The 24,301-nt window shown below is 44.0% G+C and overlaps 1 protein-coding gene across 23 annotated transcripts in view; it reads right to left on the reverse strand.

Moving 5' to 3' along the window:
* The window catches only part of MAGI1 (membrane associated guanylate kinase, WW and PDZ domain containing 1), a 671,626-nt gene extending 651,196 nt beyond the window's left edge, over window positions 1-20,430 (reverse strand). For 22 of the 23 annotated variants that reach the window (XM_021070800.1, XM_021070793.1, XM_021070792.1 and 19 more), the window contains exon 1: window positions 19,496-20,426. In XM_021070800.1, the coding sequence (XP_020926459.1) occupies window positions 19,496-19,808 (313 nt within the window). In that variant the 5' untranslated portion in view covers window positions 19,809-20,426. Of the gene's footprint in view, window positions 1-19,495 lie in introns of all 23 variants that reach the window. The other variant, XM_021070801.1, reaches the window with a different exon arrangement.

Genomic DNA, 24,301 nt, shown 5'->3' on the forward strand with positions numbered 1-24,301 from the left:
CTACTGGCATTTGGGGCCAGATAATTCTTTGTTGTGAGGGACTGTTCTAGGTAGCATGGTTAGTTAGCAGCATCCCAGTCTCTACCCACATTATGGAAGCAGCCTCTTCCCAGTTATAACAACCAAAACTATGTTCAGACATTAACAAATGTTCCCTGGTTGGGGTGTGGAAGATGGAAGCAAAATCATCCCCAGTTGAAAATCACTGGGCCTAAATGATATTTAACAGCACAGACTCCAGAGCTAGAACTAGATTCAAATCACTGCTTATTCGAAGTTGAGGCAAGGAAATTAACTAGTACCCATGAGGACGCAGGTTCAATCCCTGGCCTCACTCTGTGGATTAAGGATTCAGACTGCTGTAAGCTGTGGTGTAGGTCACAGATGTGGCTCAGATGCTTCGTTGCTGTGGCTGTGGCGTAGAATGGCGGCTACAACTCCAATTAGACCCCTAGCCTGGGAACCTCCATATGCTGGGGGTGTGGCCCTTCAAAGAAAAAAAAAATAAAGAAAAAAAAATCTACCTCAACAGTTACTGTGCAGAAGAAGAAGATAATGTCTGTTATTATGGACTGAATGTTTGTATCCTCCTAAAATTCATACATTAAATCCCTAACCCTCAAAAGGGGGTTTTTTATTTTTATTTTTTATTTGGAGATGAGGTCTCTAAGGAAGTAATAAAGTTTAAATGAGTCATAAGGGTGGGGCCCTGATTCAGTAGGGTTAGCACCCTAATAAAAAGAGACACCAAAGGTTGAAGGCAGCCATCTGCAAGCCAGGAAGAAAGCCCTCACCAGATACCAAAATTTCCTGGCACCTTGATCATGGACTTCTAGCCTGGAACTGTGAAAAAATAAATGTCTCTTGTTTAAACCACCCAGCCTGTGGTATTTTGTCATGGCAGCCCAGGCAGAGTAATATAGATTTTCTGTGACGAGCCTGACACAGGGCTACAATAACAAAGTGTCAATAAATGGAGCTCTTATTATTCTTTAACCCAGACCCATCAATTACTAACCACATATCCAAGGAATCCACTCTTTCCTAATCTATTCTCAATTACAACTGAAGCTCATGTGGCATCTGTCCAGTGTGATTCCCTCCAAATCTACCACTACAGTGGGAACAGGTACAAGAATTGGGCATCTACCCAACATCTACCTGATGGCTTCTTCTGTCTTAACAGCACCTACCTGTTCCTTAGGGAACCAAGTCTATAAGAGTCACATGGCCCAGGTGAGAGTGACTTCACCCCCACTGCACATGGCCAATGACTAACGTAAGCCTCAAGCATCGATTTAACAACTGCAGACTTAAACCACTAGGCACACAGCATGTGGCATTCCTTGGGCCTCTCTCTCCCTGGTTGTAAATAAGACCTGTCACCCCATTTTTCCACCATCATCCATCTGCAAACACGAGAAGCCATCCTAAGGGCAAGCCAGCACTGTGAAAGAGCAGCAATGAGAAGCAAGGCCGCCCCTTAAATATTCAGGTTGTGTCCTTACAGGTGCTAAGGATAGGCTGAAATCCAGCCCATAATCTGCTCTTCAGGCTATGCAGGGATGTGTTTGCCCAGAGGAGATATATTTTTACTTTGAACAAAGATATCATATGGGTGGAGGTGCCTGGTGACTCAGCAGGTTAAACATGCATCGTTATCACTAGTCACCCAGATTGCTGCAGTGCTGTAGGTTCAATCCCTGGCCCAGCAAGTTCTGCATGCTGTGGGCACAGCCACAAAAAGAGAAAGAGAAAGGGAGAGAGAGAAAGAAATATGGGCCAATGACATCTCTGAAGCAAATCAGGGAAATGTTACCCATATACCCTGATAGAACACTACCTGAAGCTCGCCCTTTGTTTTGAAATTCTTAGCTACATGCATCAGCTAATCCCCTTTGATATTTAAGCCATTTGAGTTGTTTTCTATAAAACATCAAGGTGATAGAATAGTTTATGCAACTTCAAGGTAACTGAGAGCCTCCCTCTTTGCATAAAATACTCAAACTGAAATAACGTATTCAACCATCTGTTATATTAAGTGCTAGAACACAGGAAAAAATCACTCCTAGCCTCATGGAACATATCTGTTCCACAGAAACCACTTCACTTGGGACAATCAGCACATTACCATACAGTAAGCTTCTTTAAGAAAACCATCCCCAGGAAACATATTGTTAAAAGGTCAAAAGGACACTTTAAAACTACCTACCCTAAGCTTTCACATTTAACAAGCATCAACCCAAAGGGTTATTCCAGCGTTTTCTCAGAGCAAGTGGATGTGACAAAAAGAACTATGACTGTCCTCAACATTTGTAATGGCAATGTCTCCTGTGCTGTTCTATCTAGTAAATACCAGCCACATATGGCTACTGAGAGTTAAATTTAACTTAATTCCACATAAATAAAATGAAAAATTCATTTTCATAGCGGGGCTGGTAAAAGGCAGCCACACCAGTCACATTACAAGTACACAATCTCCACATGCAGCTAGTAGATAAAATATTAGACAGCATAGGTAAAGAATATTTCCATCATCACAGAAAGTTCTACTGGATGGCACTGTCCTTCCTCCAGAGTTCCTTTCTATTTTAAAAAGACAAACATGGTGGTGAGAAGGGGGTTTCTCTCAATCACCAGACTAATGCTAAAATCCTGAAGCAAGAAAATGACCTTCCACATTCACATCTGCACACAGCCAGTATGTACCACCCTAGAAGAACGAGTAGCTCAAATAACTGTCTATTCTTGACTTCCTTCCCCAAAGTTTCTTACTTTTCTTAACTCTCATTGGTTCTCCCTTTTAAAAATTTTTTTAAATTATAGTTGATGTACAATTCTGTGCCAATTTCTGCTGTACAGCAACTGAGTCAGTTATACATATATATGCATTCTTTTTTATAGTCTTTTCTATCATGGTCTATCCCAGAAGACTGGATATAGTCCCCAGTGCCATACAGCAGGACTGCATTGCTTATCCATTCTAAACGCAATGGTTTATACCTACTAAACCCTAATTCCTTGTCCATCCCACTCCCTCCCACCTCCCTCTTGGCAACTACAAGTCTGTTCTCTATGTCTGTGAGTTCATTTGTTTTATAGACAGATTCATTTGTGCCATATTTTAGATTCCACATATAAGTGATATCATGTGGTATGTCTTCCTCTTTCTGATGTACTTCACTTAGTATGAGAATCTCTAGTTGCATCCATGTTGCTATGAGTGGTATTATTTCGTTCTTTTATATAGCTGAGTAGTATTCCATTGTATATATGTACCACATTTTCTTTTTTTCTTTTTCTTTTTTCTTTTTTTTTTGTATTTTTAGTGCCACACCTGCAGGATATGGAGGTTTCCAGGCTAGGGGTCCAATTGGAGCTGTAGCTGTTGGCCTATACCACGGCCACAGTAACACTGGATCTGAACTGCATCTGTGACCTAAACCACAGCTCATGGCAATGCCAGATCCTTAACCTATTAAGCAAGGCCAGGGATTGAACCCACGTCCTCATGGATGCTAGCCAGCCAGGTTTGTTAACCGCTGAGCCACGACGGGAACTCCTGTACCACATTTTCTTAATCCATTCTTGCGTCAATGGACATTTAGGTCGTTTCCACGTCTTAATACCCAGTCAATGTTTATTCGAGTGTAGAGGGGAATACCTGTTACCATCATTTATTAGGAACCTGGATTTGAAAAGGCTGACGTGTTAGAGGCCAGAGCCTCAAGCTTTAAACTCCTATAACCAGGCAGAACCTTTTCAAACAGTGTGGATTCTCAGGGCCCATTCCCTAGGATCCTTGAGACCTGTGGACTCAAGACATGGGGCCCCCCCATATTTAATAAACACTCTGGATGATTCTGAATCCGTGACCATTTTGTGGACCATTCTTTGGAGTTGAGGCATCACAGCTCTGTTGGGCAGGGAGACAGGAAGCAGCGTCACTAATGAACTGGCCCCCAGATGACCAGAGCTTGAAAACTCTTCCAGGTAATTCTGATGTGCTTTCCATTTACGCAAACCCAATTTGTGGGCCACTGTTTTTGAAGCTGATCATTTTCTCCAAGCAGCTCTGCCTGCAACCTCTTGGCAGCCATTAGGTGAACACCAGCGCCTGGTAACAGGTACACAGGGCTACAGATTTTCCCCACAGCCTTTTCAGGATGTGTCTCTTCCCTCAGGAATTCAGGCAACAGGGGGACTCCTCATGTTTTATTAAACCCCATGGAGAGGCTCCTTCCATCACAAAAGACTCCAATGCTAACAGCTGGTATTATCTTCCCATTAATGCCGTCTGCTCACAATGGTCTGTCTTCCTGGGAGACAATTATTTCACACAGAATAGCTTGAGCTTACATTTTTAGCTAACATATCTCAGAAAGAGATTCACATTGCTTGAGAAAGCCTGGGCCTTTCTTCCTTATGGCAGCATTTTCCCACAGGCTTAGATAGAAATAGGCAAGAGCTGCATGAATTTGTCCTTTGCTGGGCATCCTCTCTCTCTGACTTTTACAAATAAAGATTCGGGTACAATATGTCAATACTGAGACAATATGTTGGGCTTTCTAAAAGACTCTTCCGAGACCCTGTGCAGGTACCTAACTGTGGCTTTGCACTATGGTGTAATTTACTATGGCTAGACTCTTCCCTTTACCAAAGACAAAAGCTCGGGACCTTTATCAACAACTGGACACCCTAAAATGCCACAGAATACAAGCTTTTCCTGCTACATCTTATCCTGGAGGACTTTTTTTTTTTTTCTTTTTACACCCGTACTTGCAGCATGTGGAAGTTCCCAGGCTAGGGGTCAAATTGGAGCTGCAGCTGCAGCCTACACCACAGCCATGGCAGCGCCAGACCTGAGCCGCATCTTTGAGCTACACCATAGCCTATGGCAACACCAGATCCTTAACCCACTGATCGAGGCCAGGTATCAAACCTGCATCCTCAGAGAAAACGTCAGGTCCTTAACCCACTGAACCACCAAAGGACCTCCTCCTGGAGCATTTTAAAGTAGAATGGAAGCCAAATTTCATGCCAACTTGGGGAATTCCGGATGCCCCAAGTTGTTGTAGTGAAGAAAGTAGATGTGGGGATGGAGCAGACTCAACTTGAGAATGCTCTAGTTTTGTCTCTCATCCAAAGTCCCAGATTTACATTGAGAGAATCCCATCTAAAATCTGAATTCCTAGACAGCCTCTCAAAATGTTTTCACTCTGATATGGGTATGGAGAAAGGGAAAGGGAGAGAGGAGGACAGAAGAGAAACACAGTCCCAATCCAAACCTGGCAGAACTTGAACTCCATGCTGGGCTTCTGCTGCCCAGTTTATAAAATAGTTCTATATTATAAAATAGAGGCCATTCCTTCCTTGGCTCTTTGACAGACTGATTACACTGCCTAAACTTTTTTTTTGGCCACACCTATAGCATGGGGATGTTCCCAGACCAGAGATCAAACACATGCCACAGCAGTGACAATGCTAGGATCCTTAACCACTAGGCCACCAGGGAACTCCACACTGCCTAAACTTCTAATCTGAATTACCTAAATCCCCTTCCCCATTCTAGGGCAGGAAATCTGGCGTCTGACATGAATTCTGCCATGTCGAACAATCCATTATGCAGGCAGGAATGCAGCAAGGGCTGCGCTGGTTTTCAAAAAACAAAATTCTACCAGATAACCTTGGCCCTGGAGAACTGATGTCTACCACTCTAAGAAGTTAATCGTGTTCTGAAAGCATCCATTCTTGGAGTAAAGGTCAGGGTCCTGATTTACTTGAAGAATGTTCGAACAAGCTGTGTTATTGGTGGATTTTCTTGCTATATTAAAAACCTCCCTAAGAAGTATACATAGAACTCATTTTGGAGTTTTTATTTGGAAGGTCACACATTTCACAGTACAATCACCTGAGATCAGAAAATATATACTATTCCCAGGACATATTCCTATAAACGGCCTTGTCAAGAAGTTATTTTTGCACCCAATTCTAAGACTCAGCACATCAGGAAACTGAAATAAAATATTCCAAGAATCACAACCAAAATATGTCCTCTCCCCTGCTCCTCGCAACTCAAATGGTGGAACTGTCAGTGACAAACTGGACCCACTTCTGGAAATTATTATTCACGTTAATGCACATTTATAGACATTCACTGTGAGCTGGTCACTATCCTGGTGTCTAAGAACACAAATAAGAGTAAAAAATGTGATTATCGCTCTTTAAGAGAAGTGTGAGAGACGTCAAGTGAGAAAGGCAAATACATCAACAAGAGGGTGCAAGCTTGTGACCTGAGGACCAGATGTAGCTCCCAGATGTGTTTTGTTTGGTTTATCCATGCTTTTGAAAAATTCTAAACCAACACTTTTAGACTGGTGAGGTTCGCTTTTTTTTTTTTTTTTTTTTAACAATTTAGGCTTCTGCATTCTCTTGAAAATTTGAAAAACCTGGCAATGCTGGTCAGTGTTCGCACATGTCAACAACAGGCTGACGCTGAGCGGCATCTGCTCCCTTTGAACCAGACATGAACTTCCAATTTACCCCAGTCCCCACTACTCCCTAATGTGCTTTAAAATACCTGCTCAATATCTGAGCTTGTGATAATTATATTATTTAAATAAATATTTACTGCATTTATATTTATTTATAACAGTCATTGCAAACTCAAAATATTGAGCACAATTCCAGGGCTAGGTGGTATCTATTGTAACTCAAATAAGTAAAAAATTACAGCACTCTCACAAACAGGCAGCAGGGATTTAAGCTGATAAGCTGTTTGAAGAGCAAGATGATGGTAGATATTAAGTTTTAAAAAGATAAAATTCATGTAAGCCAAGAGTTCTAGACATTGATCCGAAGAAAATATCTGAAGAAGTTCACTAAAATGTTTATAAAGATATTCATCATTGTGTTGTGTAAAATAGGAAATGAGAACAACAAAATGTTCACTCTCAAAGCATGATTGAACATACTGTAGCACAACCAAAAACTGTTTCTGCAGCCATCAAAATGGTAAAGTAGATCTACATGTAATGCAAGAAAAAAGTCCAAGACAAAATTGTTAGGCATAATGAACAATCTCACCAAAACAGTATGTGTTGTACTATCCTATTTTCACAAGAAAAAGACCCTCCCAAAAAAGTCTACAAAAAAAAAAAGTGTATTTATGTGTGTGTGTATATATATACTAAATATATATATATAAACATATATATATACACACACACATATATAAACGTCTGGGTAAGAATAGAGTAACACATGTATTTCTCTGAGGTGGGATTATGGGCAATGTGGATACATTTTCCTTTCATATATTCGCATCTTTCTATACTGTACACACTGTTTAAATGAGGGAAGAAAATTAAAGTTCACCATGAAAAAAACATGAGCTGTGGAAGCAGAGCCCAAATGGAAAGTGATTGATAGTCATACAAGGTCACAAGACTATCTGGAGTTTTTACAAATTCGAAACCAAAAAATCTAGATGCCTATGCTTTCTTAAAAGAAATTACACACACACACACTCCAACACCAAAGAAAGTCCTTTTTCAACAACTTGATCTTGATCTTGGGTTCTGAATTCTGAATGAAGTCACACAGACTTAAACAAGCTGATAGGTGGAGGAGGAAATGAAGAGGTTCTCCCTCTCAGATGTAAATTCCTTCACTTGGCCAAGAATCCAGGTGGTAAAATACTGACTCTATTTAAATCCAGCCAAAGTGATGCCTGCTGTGGCTGCATTACATAAGCAACAGGCTCCATCACAGTGCACATCTGGTCAGAATAAAGGCCCTCTAAGACCTTCAACACAATTAATTCAATATTTTCTCTACAGTTCAAAATGCTACAACAACTGGCAGACAACCATCTTAAATCATCACAGAAAGTCAGACATATGGCTAAGTATATTTAATATGCTTTAAAAATAAGCTGCGGATTTCTAGCCAACAAGATCTTAGGCAAGAATTTTTCTTATTTATTTAAAAGTTATGCCTACCCATTACCTCAAAAGAATTCAATTCAAAAGTGATTTCTTGAGTACCTAGAGAGGGCAGGGATTACAAAGAGACATAAAACAGGGATGTTGCCTTCAAGAATTCAAGAAACACATAATCCAGTAGAGGAGACACTACTGTGACTCCTGAAATCATGATGTGCGTAGGGGAAAAAAAAGAGAGGGACAAAGAGGAGGAAGCAAATCAACAACCTTGGGTGAGGAAGACCAGGGAGAACAATAGAAGGCAAGTTAAGTGGAATGGCTTGAATACACAGCAGCATGCTTCAACAAACACTTTGACACAATATTGTAAATCGACTATATACTTTCATATAAATAAATAAGGTCTTAAAAAAACACTTTGGGAATCCATTTTTGAAATTTGTGGGCCTTTCTTTGGTGGGGTCCCCAGGCATATTACACTATCTCACACAGCAATGGTACAGCCTAAGATATAGGTACATCCACACACACACAGTAAAAGGATGGGGGGGAGGAGGAACTATAGTCAACACACTTTGAGTGTGGAAACCTAGGATAAGGATTTTAGAACCAAGCAGATCAGAACTTGAATCTCATCTGTGTCAGCGGCCTGGGGGCCAGGATAAATTATGTAACCTCTCCAGCTGATTTTCTCATGACTAAAATGAGAATGACATCACCCTACCTAGGCAAAACCCTAACCTGGGTCTCAGGAACAGGTCAGAAGACAGTCTATAGTAACAGTTATGACTATTAGTTTACCAGTCCTAATTCAGATGCCCGGTCTCAACCATGAAGTTAAAACCTTAGACCTGGGTGTCTCAACTTCAGCCTGAGTGCCAGTGGGGGTGGCTGCCTCTCTGTCATGGGGGAGATGTATTGTGCTTTTAGGATGTTTAGCAGTATCCCTGGCCTCCATTCCCTTAATATCCCCAGCACCCCCCTATTCTGGGTTGTAACAACCAACAATGTTTCCAGATATTCCCAAATGTCCCCAGGGGTCAAAAATCACCCCCAGTTGAAAATCACTGTTTAGAGGAACTCTTTGATGGGTCTTCATTTCTCAAGTAAAAATTATCATGGCTCCTAGTAGGCAGGTAGATAAGCACTAGAGACATACAAGCAGAGGACAGAGTATTTTGCATACATTTTCTCTTTTAATCCTCACAACCCCTCCATGAAGTAGGTACTATCCTCATTTTCAACTGGGACAATGGAGGTTCTGGGAAGTTAACATGCCCATGGTTCTTCAGCTAGAGTCAGACCCAACCAGTGGGCCTCCAAACCCGTATAACACCAAGTCCCACTGCCTCCCTATCCTTTGCTGACTTGGAAGCCCAGGTGTGGTGCCAGGAAGGGCAGAGGACTTTGGCATCAAGTCCTCAAGCATCACCCTTGCTGGTACTGGCCTGTGCAGAAGCCCAGGAAGAGGAGCTATCCTCATTCTATACCTTACTGGCCCTGGGTGCCAGTGACAATCATTATAATCAATTCATCACCAGCAACAATGCAGAGAGAAGTTCAGGCGGCTCAGCCTTCCACCAACATACCATGAGATCTAGAGCTTTCCTTCTTACTTGTCTGAACTAATCCAGTCTCAGCCTTCTTCAAAAGTAGCATCTATGTCAGGCCAAAAAAATGAGGGCTTTTTCCAGACTTGAAAAGCTCTCCTGAGAACTGTGAACCACAGTCTCTATCTCTCAAGAGATTCTTTCTTCTCTCCCAAGTGCTTTCTAATAGGGAACATGCAACCTACAACAGAAGCTAATATTTTTGGGAGCACTCACCATATGCCAGGCCCTGTGCCATGTGGTTGACTTCGATCTCTTCATTTTATTCTTCCATCACCTCCAGAAGTAGATATCATTATCCCTATTGGCAGAAGGAGAAGTCCTAGCACAGGGAGGTGCAGTATCTCACCCTGAGTCACCCAGCTGAAAAGGCTGGCTTCTAATTCAGGCCAACCTGAGTCCAAAACCTGTCAATCTACAACACATCGATAAATGGATATATCTTTTTTTTTTTTTTTGGTCTTTTTGAGAGGGAGAGACATACTATTTCATTATTTATTTATCTTTTTAGGGCCACACTCACGCCATATGTAAGTTCCCAGGCTAGGGGTCAAATCAAAGCTGGCAGCTGCCGGCCTACACCACACCTCAGAGCAACTCGGGATCCTTAACTCACTGAGCGGGGCTAGGGATCAAACCTGCACCCTCATAGATGTTAGCTGAGTTCTGAACCCACTGAACCACAAGGGGAATTCCAAAATGGATATACTCTGGATTATCTTCCCAGCAGCACTGGAGTCCTGTTAACACTGTATGTAGCAATAATTTTGAAATATGGTTTATAATCAGGGCATAATGGCCTTTTAGTTGCACCATCTTACCCCTGTCCATAAAGAGAGCTTCCAGTCTCATCTCACAATGAAGAGGCTGAAAGATTAGCCTTATTGTGGAAAATATAACTGCATCCCATTAAAGGCGCACACTAATGCCTCTGTTGGCAATAACAGTGGGGCTGACACCTTTGCCGGGAGAATGTAATTCTCTTACGTAACTCATTTGCACCACACTGCAGATGGTAACAGCAAAAGTCTCTACACACAGCTTACAGAGCCTGGAAGAACCTCTTACAGTCCACTGGAGGGTGAGAGAGTGTGCAAAAGTTCCCTGACACACTCTGCACAGTGTGCTGCCCTAAATCCCTAAAATAAAGACCAATGGAAATAGCCTAGCAATGCTCACTGTCTTCAAGACTATTCCCAAATAAATAGTGAAGCTCTCTTTAGCCCAAGCCCTAGACTGCAAATGTTAACCTCTTATCAAGCTTAATGCAATCCAATACAAAGTACCTACATTTGCAGAGTTTCAAACATTAGAATTTTCAGAGACAAACAAGCTCAGGAGAGATGTATGCTAGTTCTAAATTTGACAGTGGACATTCAAGACACTAGAGCAGGAGTTCCCATTGTGGCTCAGCGATAATGAACCTGACTATGATCCATGAGGATTCAGGTTCAATCCCTGGCCTCGCTCAGTGGGTTGGGGATCCGGCATGGCCATGAGCTGTGGTATAGGTCACAGACGAGGTTCAGACCCCACGTTGCTGTGGCTGGCAGCTGCAGCTCTGATTCAACTCCTAGGCTGGGAACTTTCATATGCTGCTGGTGTGGCCTTCAAAAGAAAAAAGGAGAAGAAAAAGAAGAAAAAAATACTTGTGCAATGACTAAGCATCAGGCACAGTTCTCGATACTGGGGACACAGCAGGAACAGATCAACAACAGCCCGCCCTCTCAGAGCTTATATTCGAGAAAGAGGAAAAAAGAAGGAACTCTAGTTATACTGAAACAATGTACATATTATAAAGCAAAGCAGAGAAAGGGAATAATGAATGAGGACAAGACAACTGGGAAAGACTTTAAATTCATAAGGGAGTAACCTTGCCAGATGTCCAGGTGGGGATCAGCAAGCCATGGATGTGGAAAGACAAGTCACAAGTCACCAGGCAGATCATGGCCGTGGGCAGGGGGTGGAGTTGGTTGATAAAGGGAGCTTTGGAGTTCCTGAGAAGACTGTGGTTTTCATTCTGAGAGGGACTAGAAAAATGATTCTAAGTAATGGATTACTCCATTCATTAATTACTTGGCTATAAAAAGAGAAGATTATTATTTAATAATAAAAGACACTTTTTAAATTACAAATCTTCTCATTTCGCTCCATGCCTTCAGAAAAGATGAATGACATCCAGAACACATGGGAGGGGCCCTTCATAGGTCACCATATTAGAAAGCAGAAGTCAGCATCACTTGCGTGTCCTTGACATCCATGGGGGTTCAGCTGGGAAAACACCAAAACAAATTCACTGGAAATACTATACAGATGCCAACACCCCCCAGGGGTGCAGGAGAGCAAAGCTCCAGCATTTACTAGGGATTTTTCAAGGTTATAGATCTCACATATGAGCTGCAAAAAGACAGACAGGAAGGCAGTAACCTACTTTTTTCAGGATATGAATGTCAGCCCTTAACGAATTTGACAGCCTTTCTTCTCAGTGTATACAAAATCAGTATATCCTGTTACCCAGATATACAAACTCAAGGAAGGGACCACTAACATCAGAGACTGGTGTTTTGCATTAAATAACCATCGTTTATAAAGCAACGTCCTTCGTGTAAACCCTTGTGGTAAGGACATGTCAGAATGTTTTCTCTTATAAACCACTTAATTCCCCTTGGTGGATATCATCAATTCTGCCATGTGAAACTAGCTGGGTAATGAATGCCAACCAATGCAGGAAGCCAAGTGAATGCCATTGCATCATCAGGTCAAGTTATTCTGTTTTTTAAATAACACAGCCATTGGCAGAGGGTGGCCACTAGAAACAATGGATGCGTTGGGTTGCCTGCCTTGCATGATTTTTTTTTTTTTTTTTTTTTTTTTGGGGTAAAAGCTGTAGAATGTCACAGTGGAAACTAAAAATATCCTTCAGAGAGTGGTCTTTTGGCACCAAAGACAAAAATAGATTGATTTTTTTTTTTTGAAAGTTCAAGTTAAAAAAAAAAGAAATATAAACACGAAGCACAGTTTAAGAGCAAGAGAGGACAAAAATCAGACTGTTTTCTGTAGCAAAGATTCACTGTTGGCTGGAAAAACTGCACCCAGGGACAATGCTACAAGAAAACGGAGGTAAAGTGTCATTCTCCTGGATGATGACATAGAACAGGTCTCACAAGAACAGAAAACAGAAAAGCCACTCATCCACCTGAACATCTGAAATTTCACTTCTTAAACTCCACCTAGAGTCAACAGGCAGAAATACGTAAATATAATTCATTACGCCTTGTCGGTCATTTATTTATAGCTCAGTATAAATTATTAGACACAGGGAATCAGCTGATTGGAATATCACATGATGAGGAAAATGAACATATTAGGATCCTAAATGAGAAGAAATCAAAGATGGACAGGGAGGAAAGAAGGAAAGATGTGGTAGATGGCCGGGTCTGCACTTCTCATCGGAATACAGAGGGATAAGAGAAAATTCATTCATGCAGCCAAAAAATTTTAGTGAACACCACTGATTTTCCAGGTACTATTTCTGGCGCTGGGAAACCGAGAGTTGAACAAGTGAGATAAACTTCTTGTTTTCAGGGACCTTGCATTCCAGTGGGAAGAGAGACAGACAATAAAGAAGCAAGAGAAGAAGATAAAGGGAAATTATGTCAAATTATGAAGACACAAACCAGGACAGTGGCATGCAACCCAGGGAGCTATTTTATATGGGGTCAGTGGAATGCTGGGACCAGCTCACACTGGCTTGGAGAATCAAATGCATGCATCTCTTCCAGACTCCAAAAATGCTACAAATCAGGGTCTCCCATCCACCAGAGCTGGTTGTTAAGCCTTTAGTAGCACACCACCAGATGAGGAGGTTTTCTGAATACTAAGGAAAGGAGTCAATCTTGCGCTGGGAGGGTGGCAAATCCAGAGACCCAGAAGCTGAATTCACAGGAAATCAAGCAGGACTCTATGTTTTATTTTATTTTAATTTAAAATATTTTTAAGGCCACACCTGTGGAATATGGAAGTTACCAGACCAGAGGCTGAAACGGAGCTGCAGCTGGGGCCTATGCCACAGCCACAGCAACACACAGATCCTTAACCCACTGAGTGAGGCCAGGGATAGAACCCGTATCCTCGGAGAGACAAAGTCAGGTCCTTAACCCACTGAGCCATAGCAGGAACTCCAAGACACTGTGTCTTAAAATGAGAACAGAATTATTTTTTTACAGCTGTCGTAATATATTCCAATGGGTCCAAATAAACAGTGTTGAAACAAAACCCAAAAAGGCACCAAGAACTACATGTATATGGTCATAAGTCTCTCATTACAGCGAGAGAAAGGGTCTGGTGGTAGTGTTGTGGTTGTTTTAATTGTGTCTTATTTATTGTCTCCATTCTGTCTATAAAAAAAAGTGGAGGGACAGTTTTGGTTCCTGGGTAATTTGCAAAACCACAAAATTCCCTTACAAAAATATGTAAGCATGACCTATAATATTAGTAGATTGGGAAACTACAATCACACTATTTTAAACATTTGAAGTCTGGGTTATTCAGGGAATCTTAGCATTTTATGAGGGCAAAGGACCTGAAGGGGCATACTTATTTTAGGTATAAAGAAAGGCCCAGAGTTCCTGTTGTGGCACAGTGGAAACAAATCCAACTAGTATCCCTGAGGATGTGGGTCCAATTCCTGGCCTCACTCAGTGGTTCGAGGATCCAGCGTTGCTGTGGCTATGGTGTAGGCTAGTGTCTGTGGCTCTGATATGACCCCTAGCCTGGGAACTTCCATATGCTGCAGATTTGCCCCTGGAAGCCAAAAAAAGAAAGGAAAGAAAGAAAGACCCAAAGAGGTGAACTACTAGACATGACAACTCTAGCAGCCTAGCTTATTCTGGAACACAGGTCACGTGCCTCATTTGATGCCATGTTTTCAATGTCTACACCCTAGGACAGTGGTGCTCAAAAATGAGCATGCATCGGAATTCCCTGAGGCCTTGTTAAAAACACCCCACAGGCTCCACCCTCCTGAGTTTAGGTATCGGTAGGGCTTGGGTGGGCCCAGGAATCTGCACGACTAGCCAGTCCCCAGGTGATCTTAATGCCACTGATCTGGACCCCACTTCAAGATCCACTGACCCAGGAACTAGGAGCATGGGTTTTGGGATCCAACACGGCTCAGTTCCAGCTCTTCTTCAGCCACTTGTTTCACCTTTGGAAAAGCCACCCGAACACTCTGGACCTCAGTTTCTGACACGTGAGTCAGAATCCAGAACAAAATGCCCATAAAGCACTAGCTTAGCCAAGGGCCTGGCACATCCGAAAGCAAATGCTCAACAAATACTTCATCCTGGAGCTAAGTTTCCTGAATTACCAGAGTTTCCCTGCTTCTGCTGTTTCATTTTCTGTGATTTCAGTTAGCCACAGTCAACTATGGTATGAAAATATTAAAAAGAAAATTCCAGAAATAAACAATTAATACATTTAAAACTGTGCGACAAGCATCATGATGAAATTTCCCACCTTCCCGCTCTGTCCTGCCCAGGACATGAATCATCACTTTGTTCAGGGTATCCCAACCGATAGTCACTTAAGAGCTCAGTTATCAAATTGGCCATCCTGGTACCGCAGTGCTGGTGTTCACGTGACCTTCATTTTACTCAATAATGGTCCCAAAATGCAAGAAGAGTGATGATGGCAGTTCAGAGCTGCCAAAGAGAAGCCAAAAAGTGCTTCCTTGAAGTGAAAAGGTAAAAGTTCTCGACTTAATAGGGAAAGAAAAAAACCACATGCTGAGGATGCTAATAAGATCTATGGTAAGAATAAATTTTCTCTTCAGGAGATCGAGAAGAAGGAAAGAATACTTCATGCTAGGTTTGCTGCTGCACTTAAAACTGCGAAAGTCACAACCACAGTGAGTGCTAAGTGCTTAGCTAAGATGGAAAAGGCATTATATTTGAACAAGAAGATCTTTTGAAAGAGATCACATTCACATAACTTTCATCACAGTATATTAGTTATAATTGTTCTACTCTCTCATGTTGTAATCTCTTCCTTTGCCTAATTTGGAAAGTATCACCTGCAGATAAGGGAGGATTTCTGTACTTTTCCCCTTTTTCCACATACACTACAATGGCTAAAATTCAAAAGACAGACAAGATCAAAGACTGGCAAAGATATGGCAGAATTGGACCATATATAGCAGCTTTATTCATAATAGCTGGAAAAAAATAAACAGTCCAAATGTCTATCCATCAACAGGCAAAAATATAAAGCAAGTGGCATATGTATATGACAAAATACTATTTCACAATAGAAAAGAACCATGATCAGACAACAATATGAAATCTCTCCAAAATATTTTGAGTGAAAAAAGCCAGACACAAAAGAGTACGTACTACATTATTTCATTTATATGAATTTCAAAATACAGACAAGACAAACCCATGGTGGGAGAAATCAAACAGCCAGTGCCTCTGGAAGAGATAGGCGAACTGACTGAAAAGGGACAGGAAGGAAATTTCTGGGGTGATGGAAACATTCTGTATCTTGATTTAGGTGAAGCTAACATGAGCATATACATTTGTCAAAACCCGCCAAACTATATATTTAGGATTTGTGCATTCTATGATAGGTAAAAATGTACTTATAAAATATACGTGTACACTTTATTATACATATAAAGTAATAATACATACCATATATGTTATTAATATATATATTAATTTTTAGGCACTTTTGTGACAAAATAGTCTCTCCATTTATTTATTTATTTGTCTTTTTATGGCCACACGCAGCATATGGAATTTCCCAGGCTAGGGGTCAAATCAGAGCCACAGACACCAACCTACACCAGAGCCGCAGCAACTCGGGACCCAGGCCATGTCTGTGACCTATACCACAGCTCACGGCAACGCTGGATCCCCAACCCACTGAGTGAGGCCAGGGATCGAACCTGCATCTTCAGGGGTACTAGTTGGATTCATTTCCACTGAGCCATGACGGGAACTCCACGTCCTTTCCATTTAAAATGAATCAACTCCAGGAGTTCCCTGGTGATCTAGTGGTTCAGTTGAAGCCTGAGTTCAATCTCTGATCTGGGAACTGAGAGCCCACATCAAGCTGCTGCACACCATGGCCATAAAAACAAAAACATTGTAAAAAATAAAATGAACCCACTCCAACCTAGTAGATCCATTTAGCTTGATGCCTTCACAGTCCAGTCCTGCTTCATATAATGCCATTTGCTACAGGCTATTTTGGTCTGTGCATCCTTCCAGAGAGCTACCATGAAATAGAAATAGAAGAATTTTCTCCCACAAAAAGACCATGACATTTTCATACAGACAGCACCCAGAGTGACCCATGTCCCTGGGAGTTGCTAGCTCAAGGTGCAGACAACACAGAAGTAACATTTTCTTTTACCATGTATCAAGCATAAGCTTATCTAATATGATTAAAACACAGTAAAGAAAACACAGGAAGAGCAATTCTGTAACATAATTTAAATCATAGTCTCATTATGAAAGAGAAAGCTGATGAGATGCTTTTTTGTGACATCCTTTTGTAATGAAGATGTTAGATGGTCTGGCAGTGCCTGTTGTCATCATTACAGGAAATAGTAACTTCCACATCTCGGTGGATTCCAGGCCATTCTAGTGTCCCCATCCACATCTTTATTCTGTCTCATTGCATAAGAACAAGTAGATGTACACACACACACACGTGTAGCATACAGAATAGTTTTAGGTGAAGGGAAATAAGATGGGGAGACACTACAGAACCCAGAAGTGTCTGATTCCAAACACACTCAGTCATCTGACCAATCCTTCCAAAGTTCCCTGGGACAACGCCTCCCGATCTTTGGTAACTAGTGGAAGGAGGCTCAGCCACGTGCAGTAGCTTGCACACTGAGAACAAGTTCCCATCAGACCCATTAGACATCAGCAGACCCCGAACTGGATAGGCAGGTACTCCCGCCTGACCTTCCACCAGCCCTTTCTCCAAAATGCCCCTGCACAGTGACCTGCAGCTGATCCCATCAAATGCATTAACACAGTTATTTTCTCTACAGTCCTATCAAGTCCTAATAATCCAAGTACTGGTATTTGCTTCACAATTCAGGTTCCTGACATTGAAACCTAGATTCAGAAATAAATAACTGCCCCAATTCAGTTTAAACGTAATAATAGCCCATCTTTATTGATCACTTGCTGTGTGCCAGGCACTGTTTTGCACTTAGTAGTTTACCTAATACAAGAAAGCCAGTTTACAGATGAGAACAGTTTACACGTTCTCAGTTTACAGATGAGAACAGTTTACACGTTCTCAGGTGAGGTAAGGTGTTGGACCTCAGGCAAAGCTGGGGAGATGTAGAATGAAGGAAGTACAGTCTCTCCCTTCAAAGAGCTTACCACAGTGTACGGAAATAAGGGGAGGGCCCTAACTCATAATTCAGAGTAAGTAAAAAACCACAAGATACACCTTTAGGGGAGTTCAGAGGAAGAAGGATTTATTCGTCCTGGCAGGATGCTGGAGGGCTTCTTGGAGGTGTCCAAGTAGAAGATGAGGACATAAATAGAAAGAGCTTTCCAGACCGCTCAGTCACTCAGCTCCCAAAGCTACCAACTCTTCTCTTAGTTCCCTTGCTCCATTTCACCTGGAACAGGCCTGCTTCCAAGATAGGATCAGCTCAGCCCAGCCCTCCTTTCCTCTGACACATTCCTCCAGCTGCTGCTTGCCCTTCCAGGCCTACAGGCACATATGGGAACTTTTCACCAAGGCTCACTCTGGTGCTTTCATGGGGGAGAAGCTGCATCATCGGTAAAAGGGACCCCTTTAAGGGAATCCAGTCCTTCTGCACCGGATTATATCAGACAGTCCCTAGCCTGCACCAAGCTAAGTCGTAAGGGACTCCCACCACCAGCAGCCATCAGAAAGGTCATCACTCCTCTCCAGGCTTCCGAGAGAGATGAATTTGCTCCTCCTCCCTCCTCTCAAACACATTCCCTGGGTCATCCCCCAACCTCTTCCTCATCAGGGCTTAAAGCTCTGCAGCAAGGGCTCAAACCCTCACTCCTTTGTGACCTTGGGCAAGTAACTGAACCAACTCCAGCCCCAGCTTCCTTATAATATGGGGTTTATGAGAACAACTCGCTCTCAGAATTGTTGTGAATCAGAATAAGGCAGTGCAAGGAAAGCACTGTACAAAGAGACTGGAACGAAAGAGCAACTATCAACATCATCACAGGGATGATGTTGGTGGCAGTATAAACTTGGGCTTGACTGGCGCTGAAATACCCCCTCCACTCTCTTCCCCCACCGCCACCCACAAGCCTGCGGCCCGGCAGCACGGAGGAGACACATGCGTCATCCAGCTGTGGAGTGAATGCAGGATCTTCCGGCAGCGGGCTTTGGGACCTAGGCAGTGATGCCTCAACCCACCTGGGCTGCTGCGGGGTGAAGGTTATTTTCTGATGGGGGACGTCCAATAAGCAAAGACCCTTCCCTCCTTCGTACCCATTCTCCAGGTGGAAACAGACAAGCGGCCAAAGAACGCAGCAGCTGCGCCAGCGGTAACGACCCCCCAGGGAGCCAGAAGAACGTCCCCTAGCCCCGGCTTCAGTTCCCCAACTCTCCTCCAGATGCGGGAGAAGCTGCGCCGCACTTGGTGGCTGAGATAACAGGTTGGCAAACCCGACCTGCGAAAAAAATCTCCGCGCTTCCCCGCGCAAACCTAAGCCCCTCTTCCCTACTCAGGTGGGCAAACAACCTACAATCTCTCAACAACTTTGTGTATTTCACCAACTCAAGGCGCTTGGCCTCAACTTCCCCTCTAAGCCGGGTTTGCCGGAGAAAAGCGGGAAATTGGGGATGGGGGGAGGGAGTCTCCACAGGCCGCTCCCCTTTTCTGGGGGCGCCTTCCGGAGGCGCGTCCCGTCTTACCTTGTCTGACGGCTTTGAAGGTGACCGCCTCCTTGAAGCTGTCGATGACTCCCAGTACGTCATAGCGGGGCAAGCCGGACACCCGGATCCCCTGGACCTCCAGAAGCAGCTCCCCCTCGCCCAGCCGCGGGCCCTCGCCGCCGCCAGGAAGCCCCGACGCCTCGGCCGCCGCCACCGCTCCGACATAAGGAAACTCTCCATTCTCCGCGCCCCCCAGCACGGTCACCCCCAGCTCGCCCTGGGGTCCCCGCTTCACGGTGCATTCGTGAACCTTGCTAGTCCAGTGATTCTTCTTCTGGATCACTTTTGACATGATGAGTTACACCCCTCTTCCCCCCCACAAAAAAAATAATAAGTGAGAGACAGGTGTCCCTCCGCAGCACAAGCCCCCCCCCCAGGCCCTCGCTGGTTCATGGGAGAGACATCTCCCCCCAAAAAACGCAACGGGAGAGAGAAACTTGGCAGCCTCGCTCGCCGCACACACTCGCGCACTCAAGCCATCATAAAACAAACTTTCTGGGCTTCCCCGCGAGCCCTGCACAGGCGCCCGCGAGCTTTGTTTGCATTCCGGTGCTTCTCCGTCCACGTTCCGGCGCCTGACCGTGCTCTCCCGGACCAGAGTCCACTCTGCGCCGCTTGGGTTATTTTTTTTCCTTCCTTCCTTTCTTTCTCGCCTCTTAGAAATGCGGTGTCTCCTCTTTGCCGCCCGCCTGGCTCGCCTTTTCTCGTTGGCGGGTTGTTCCTGAGCGTGAGGGAAGCCCTTCCAGCCAGTTGCTGGGAGCCCAGGAGACGCGGTAGCGAAGCGGGGGTTGGGGGACAGGGGGGAAGTGCCAGCGGCCCCTTTAAGCAGATACAAAGGCTCTGCTTGTTTTGTTACAGTTCATTCTATTCCGCGCCGCCGAGCGCAGCGGCCGGCGAAAGGAGACGCGCGCGCATGCGCACCGCGGCCTCCAGCCAGCCGGCCCGCCCCACCCCGCCTTCCCGAAGGGAGAGATTCCAAAGTGCTTCCCGTTGGGTCCTAAAACCGATCCGCCAGGAGCAAGCAATTTACCCTCCTTACCACACACCTCTGATTCCTCCTTTTCTTTCAGTTCCCTGGGCTCAGCAATTTCTTTCGGGAGTTTGGGGGAAGCGCACGTGTATTACTCCAACTGTTTGAAACTTTTGAAAACATAGGCCAGTTTGGTTTTGGCATTTTAAAATCATTTAAAACAGGTGGGGGTTGGGTAGGCTCACCACTCGCGCTCACACTCACGCACACAAGCACGCGCTCACGACGGCCTAAGCCTCACCACCGCCTTCAGCCAGTGGCTGGCCACGCTGTTGGTCACCCAGCCCCGGGCGCCTGCCTTGCAACCCCCACCCCGACCCCCGCCACATTTCAATCTAAAACCCTGAACCAAACCCAAAGGCGTGCGTCGGCCCCCCCCCTTCTCCCCGCCTGCACTGCGCCCTTGGGTTTGGGTCGTGGAACTAGACTTGCCCCTGTCTCTGCGACCCTGGGGAAGGGGACTCTTGGATTCCCCAACTGGGATCCCTATGAGCGTCACACGCTCACACACACACACACACCACACACACGCACTCAAACTTTGAGACCAACTTTTTTGGACGTGGGAAAACTAGACCAGGGAAAGAAGCCAAAGGCAAGAGGGGATTCGGGTCTTCAAGTGAAAAGAGGTCTAACTTTTTAACTCCCTTGTGGGCAGAGATTTCTGGAGCCAGGCATTGGTCCCAGGATCAAATTCCCGACTGAGCTGGGCAGCCTTCGGACCCGCCCGGGGCTAGGAGATAAGAATCACCCCCAGATCTGGGATCTGCACCCGCGTCCTGGAGCCCGCGGGAGCGGGGGCGCGGCAGACACCTATTGGAATTCTCAGCCCCGGGCTTGGGGCTGCCTTCGGCGCCGCCCGGGGGCGTGGGGGTGAGCCAGCTTCAGTTCCTGCCAGGTTTGGGAATGTGCTTCAGGGCTGCGGACTGAAAGAATAGCCTGCACCATCAAGGCTGCCCTCCCTAAATACTCCCCAATCGGCCTGAGCGATAGTCTCCCAAGCATTTTCTTTTCTTCTGTGATTTATAACTTGTTTATTCATCTTTGGTCCCAGGAAAGATTGCAAGTGCTAAATAAGGAAGGGGAGTGTAAGGGACTCAGAAAGGAGGGAGTGCCACAGCGGTCACGGTTGAGAGCCTTTCTCTGGGGTTTAGATCCCCACCAGTCCAGTCTCTGTGACCTTGATCAAGCACGGGGACCCCTCAGTGCCTTAGTTTCTCCCTTATTAAGTACATATAGCAATACCTCACTAGGTTCTTGGGTGTATTATGAGGGAGAAGAGCTTGCATACGATAAAAATTTGGTGTAGTAGTAGTATAGTATTTGGAAAGAAAATTAGGAATCATTTGGGATTTCAAATTAGATGATACCAATAATCCCTCCTCGCCTTTACGAAACTTAAAATATACAGGCATACATGGAAACACTTTAAAGCTCTGATTGTAGGGTGCTATTCTCAGCTAATAAAAATAAGAGAGGAATGTTGATGCTTCTCTCTTGGGATATCCAGAAATGAAAAATCCCGTTGCTTTGTAGTATTTGTAAAAGAAGGAAGTGACCAATTTTCCATGGCTCTTCTTGGTGAAGAAAATTTCATCTTCAGCCTCTTTTCTTGGAAGCAATCTATTTGAACTGGATCAAAATGAGTGAGAGCTTCAAAAGATCCATTTCCAAACACAGATCCAGCCAGTCAGAATCTCAGGGATGGACTCTATCATGGGGACTTTTCAGGTTCCCCTTAAGTGGTGCTGTTACACAATATGGAGGACCATAGTTATAGCTTCTTGATTCCTGAGCTGCTTTTTTTTTTTTTTTTTTTTTCTTTCTTTCTTTCTTTTTTTTTTTTTTTTTTCTTTTTTGCTTATAAATCACAGAGCCTTTTAGGAGAAGAAATCTGTGGTCTGCTTCTTTCTGCAGAGTGTAAGCTCCAGGAGGGCAGCACATACGTTTTGTCAGTTCGGTTTACTGATGTATTCCCAGTTCCTAGAACACTACCTGGTCCCTGGTTAATGCTCAAGTGTCTGGTGAATTAATCCTCCCCCTAAAAATGCACATTTTTGCATACTGCCTTAGAGTGAAACCACAGATTCCCCTATAAGTCACTAGCAAGCTTGACCTTGTATGTTCCCCACTCCATGTTCTAGGAGTCAGATTGCTTGCCAGGAATTTCCCCACCTGCCTCCAATCAGTGGTCCCCTACCTCCTACCTCAATTTTACATGGAAGAGTCCAAAGGATGGGCAAACCACATGGTTTACAATTCCTCCCACTGGCAGCAGCACCATCTTCCCTCTCCTGGATTCCACATGTCCCTGAGGATGAGAAGAGGAAAGGACTTGCAATTTAGCCCACTTCAGATTTTAGATTGGAATAACACATGCCCACCATCCACCCCCATCACCCACAAAAGAAGGGGTACCTGAGAGTACAGATAGCAGGGTGGAGGGATGGAGACATATTATAATCCAGGAACATAAAAAGAAATAATTCGAAACTCCAAAGCAGCTGAGACTTCCAATTTCTAGGCATTAAGTTTATGATGTCCTCAAACTCTCTGCTCCTCCTCTAACCTTTTCTGTCTACTCTTTCTCCTGGTCCATTTCCTGTATCCCACACTGGAAGCAAATTCAGGACAGAAATCATATCTATCCTCTCCAAACTTTGACTCCTCAGTACCTAAACCCATGCCTGAAGGGGACTATGCACAGTATACACTTGATGTTTTTTTTTTTTGGTTTTTGTTATTTAGGGCCCCAGTTGCAGCATATGGAGTTTCCCAGGCTAGGGGTCAAATCAGAGCTGTAGCTGCCGGCCTACACCACAACCACAGCAACACCACATCCTTAATCTACTAAGGCCAGGGATTGAACCCGCATCCTCATGGATATTGGTTGGGTTCATTAACTGCTGAGCCATGGCAGGAACTCCCACACTTGATGAATAAATGCATGAATGCATGGATGAAGTGTGACCTTAAACTGGATAATAATTGACCTTTGACATGAAGCCTATTTAAAATTGGTGGTTAGAACCAATACTGATAGACTGTTTTCTTTTTCTTTTTTAAAAAATTTGATGGCCACACCCAGGGGCACATGGAAGTTCCCGGGCCAGAGATGGAGTCTGAACCACAGCTGCAGTCTATGCAGCAGCTGCAGCAATACTGGATCCTTTGAAACACTGTGCCTGGCCGGCATCAAATGTGCACCTCATCAGCAACCAGAGCTGCTGCAGTCTGATTCTTAACCCACTATGGCTCAGTTGGAACTCCAATAGATTGTTTTCTTAAAAGAGTATGTATTTATCTTGAAGTAGATTTTTCTTGAATAGATGTAAAGTGGAAACCTAGTGTTCTGGCTTCTGTCACGTTATAACTTTGGCAATACATTCCAGTGGTGAAAATAATACCGTAAAATACCTAACTTTGAGTTTGACCATGTGTGCCAGGTTATATGCATTATTTTATTTAATAGTAACAGCAATCATGTGATGTATGACCTCCATTTTGCATGAATAACCTTGGAGGAAAGGGAAGATAGGCAAGTAAAGAAATTTGCTCAGTGGAACTCCCTGGTGGCCTAGAAGTTAAAGGGTCTGGTGTTGTCACTGCTGTAACTTGGGTTCAATCCTTCCCCTGGCTGGGGAACTTCAACATGCTGCAGGCATGGCCAAAAAAAAGAAATAAAGAAACTTGCTCATGCTTGGGAATAATAAAGCTAGGATATTAACCGGAGGCAGGACCCAAAGTCCAGGCTC

This window comes from Sus scrofa, chromosome 13 (genome assembly GCF_000003025.6).
Source record: "Sus scrofa isolate TJ Tabasco breed Duroc chromosome 13, Sscrofa11.1, whole genome shotgun sequence".
NCBI lineage: Eukaryota > Metazoa > Chordata > Mammalia > Artiodactyla > Suidae > Sus > Sus scrofa.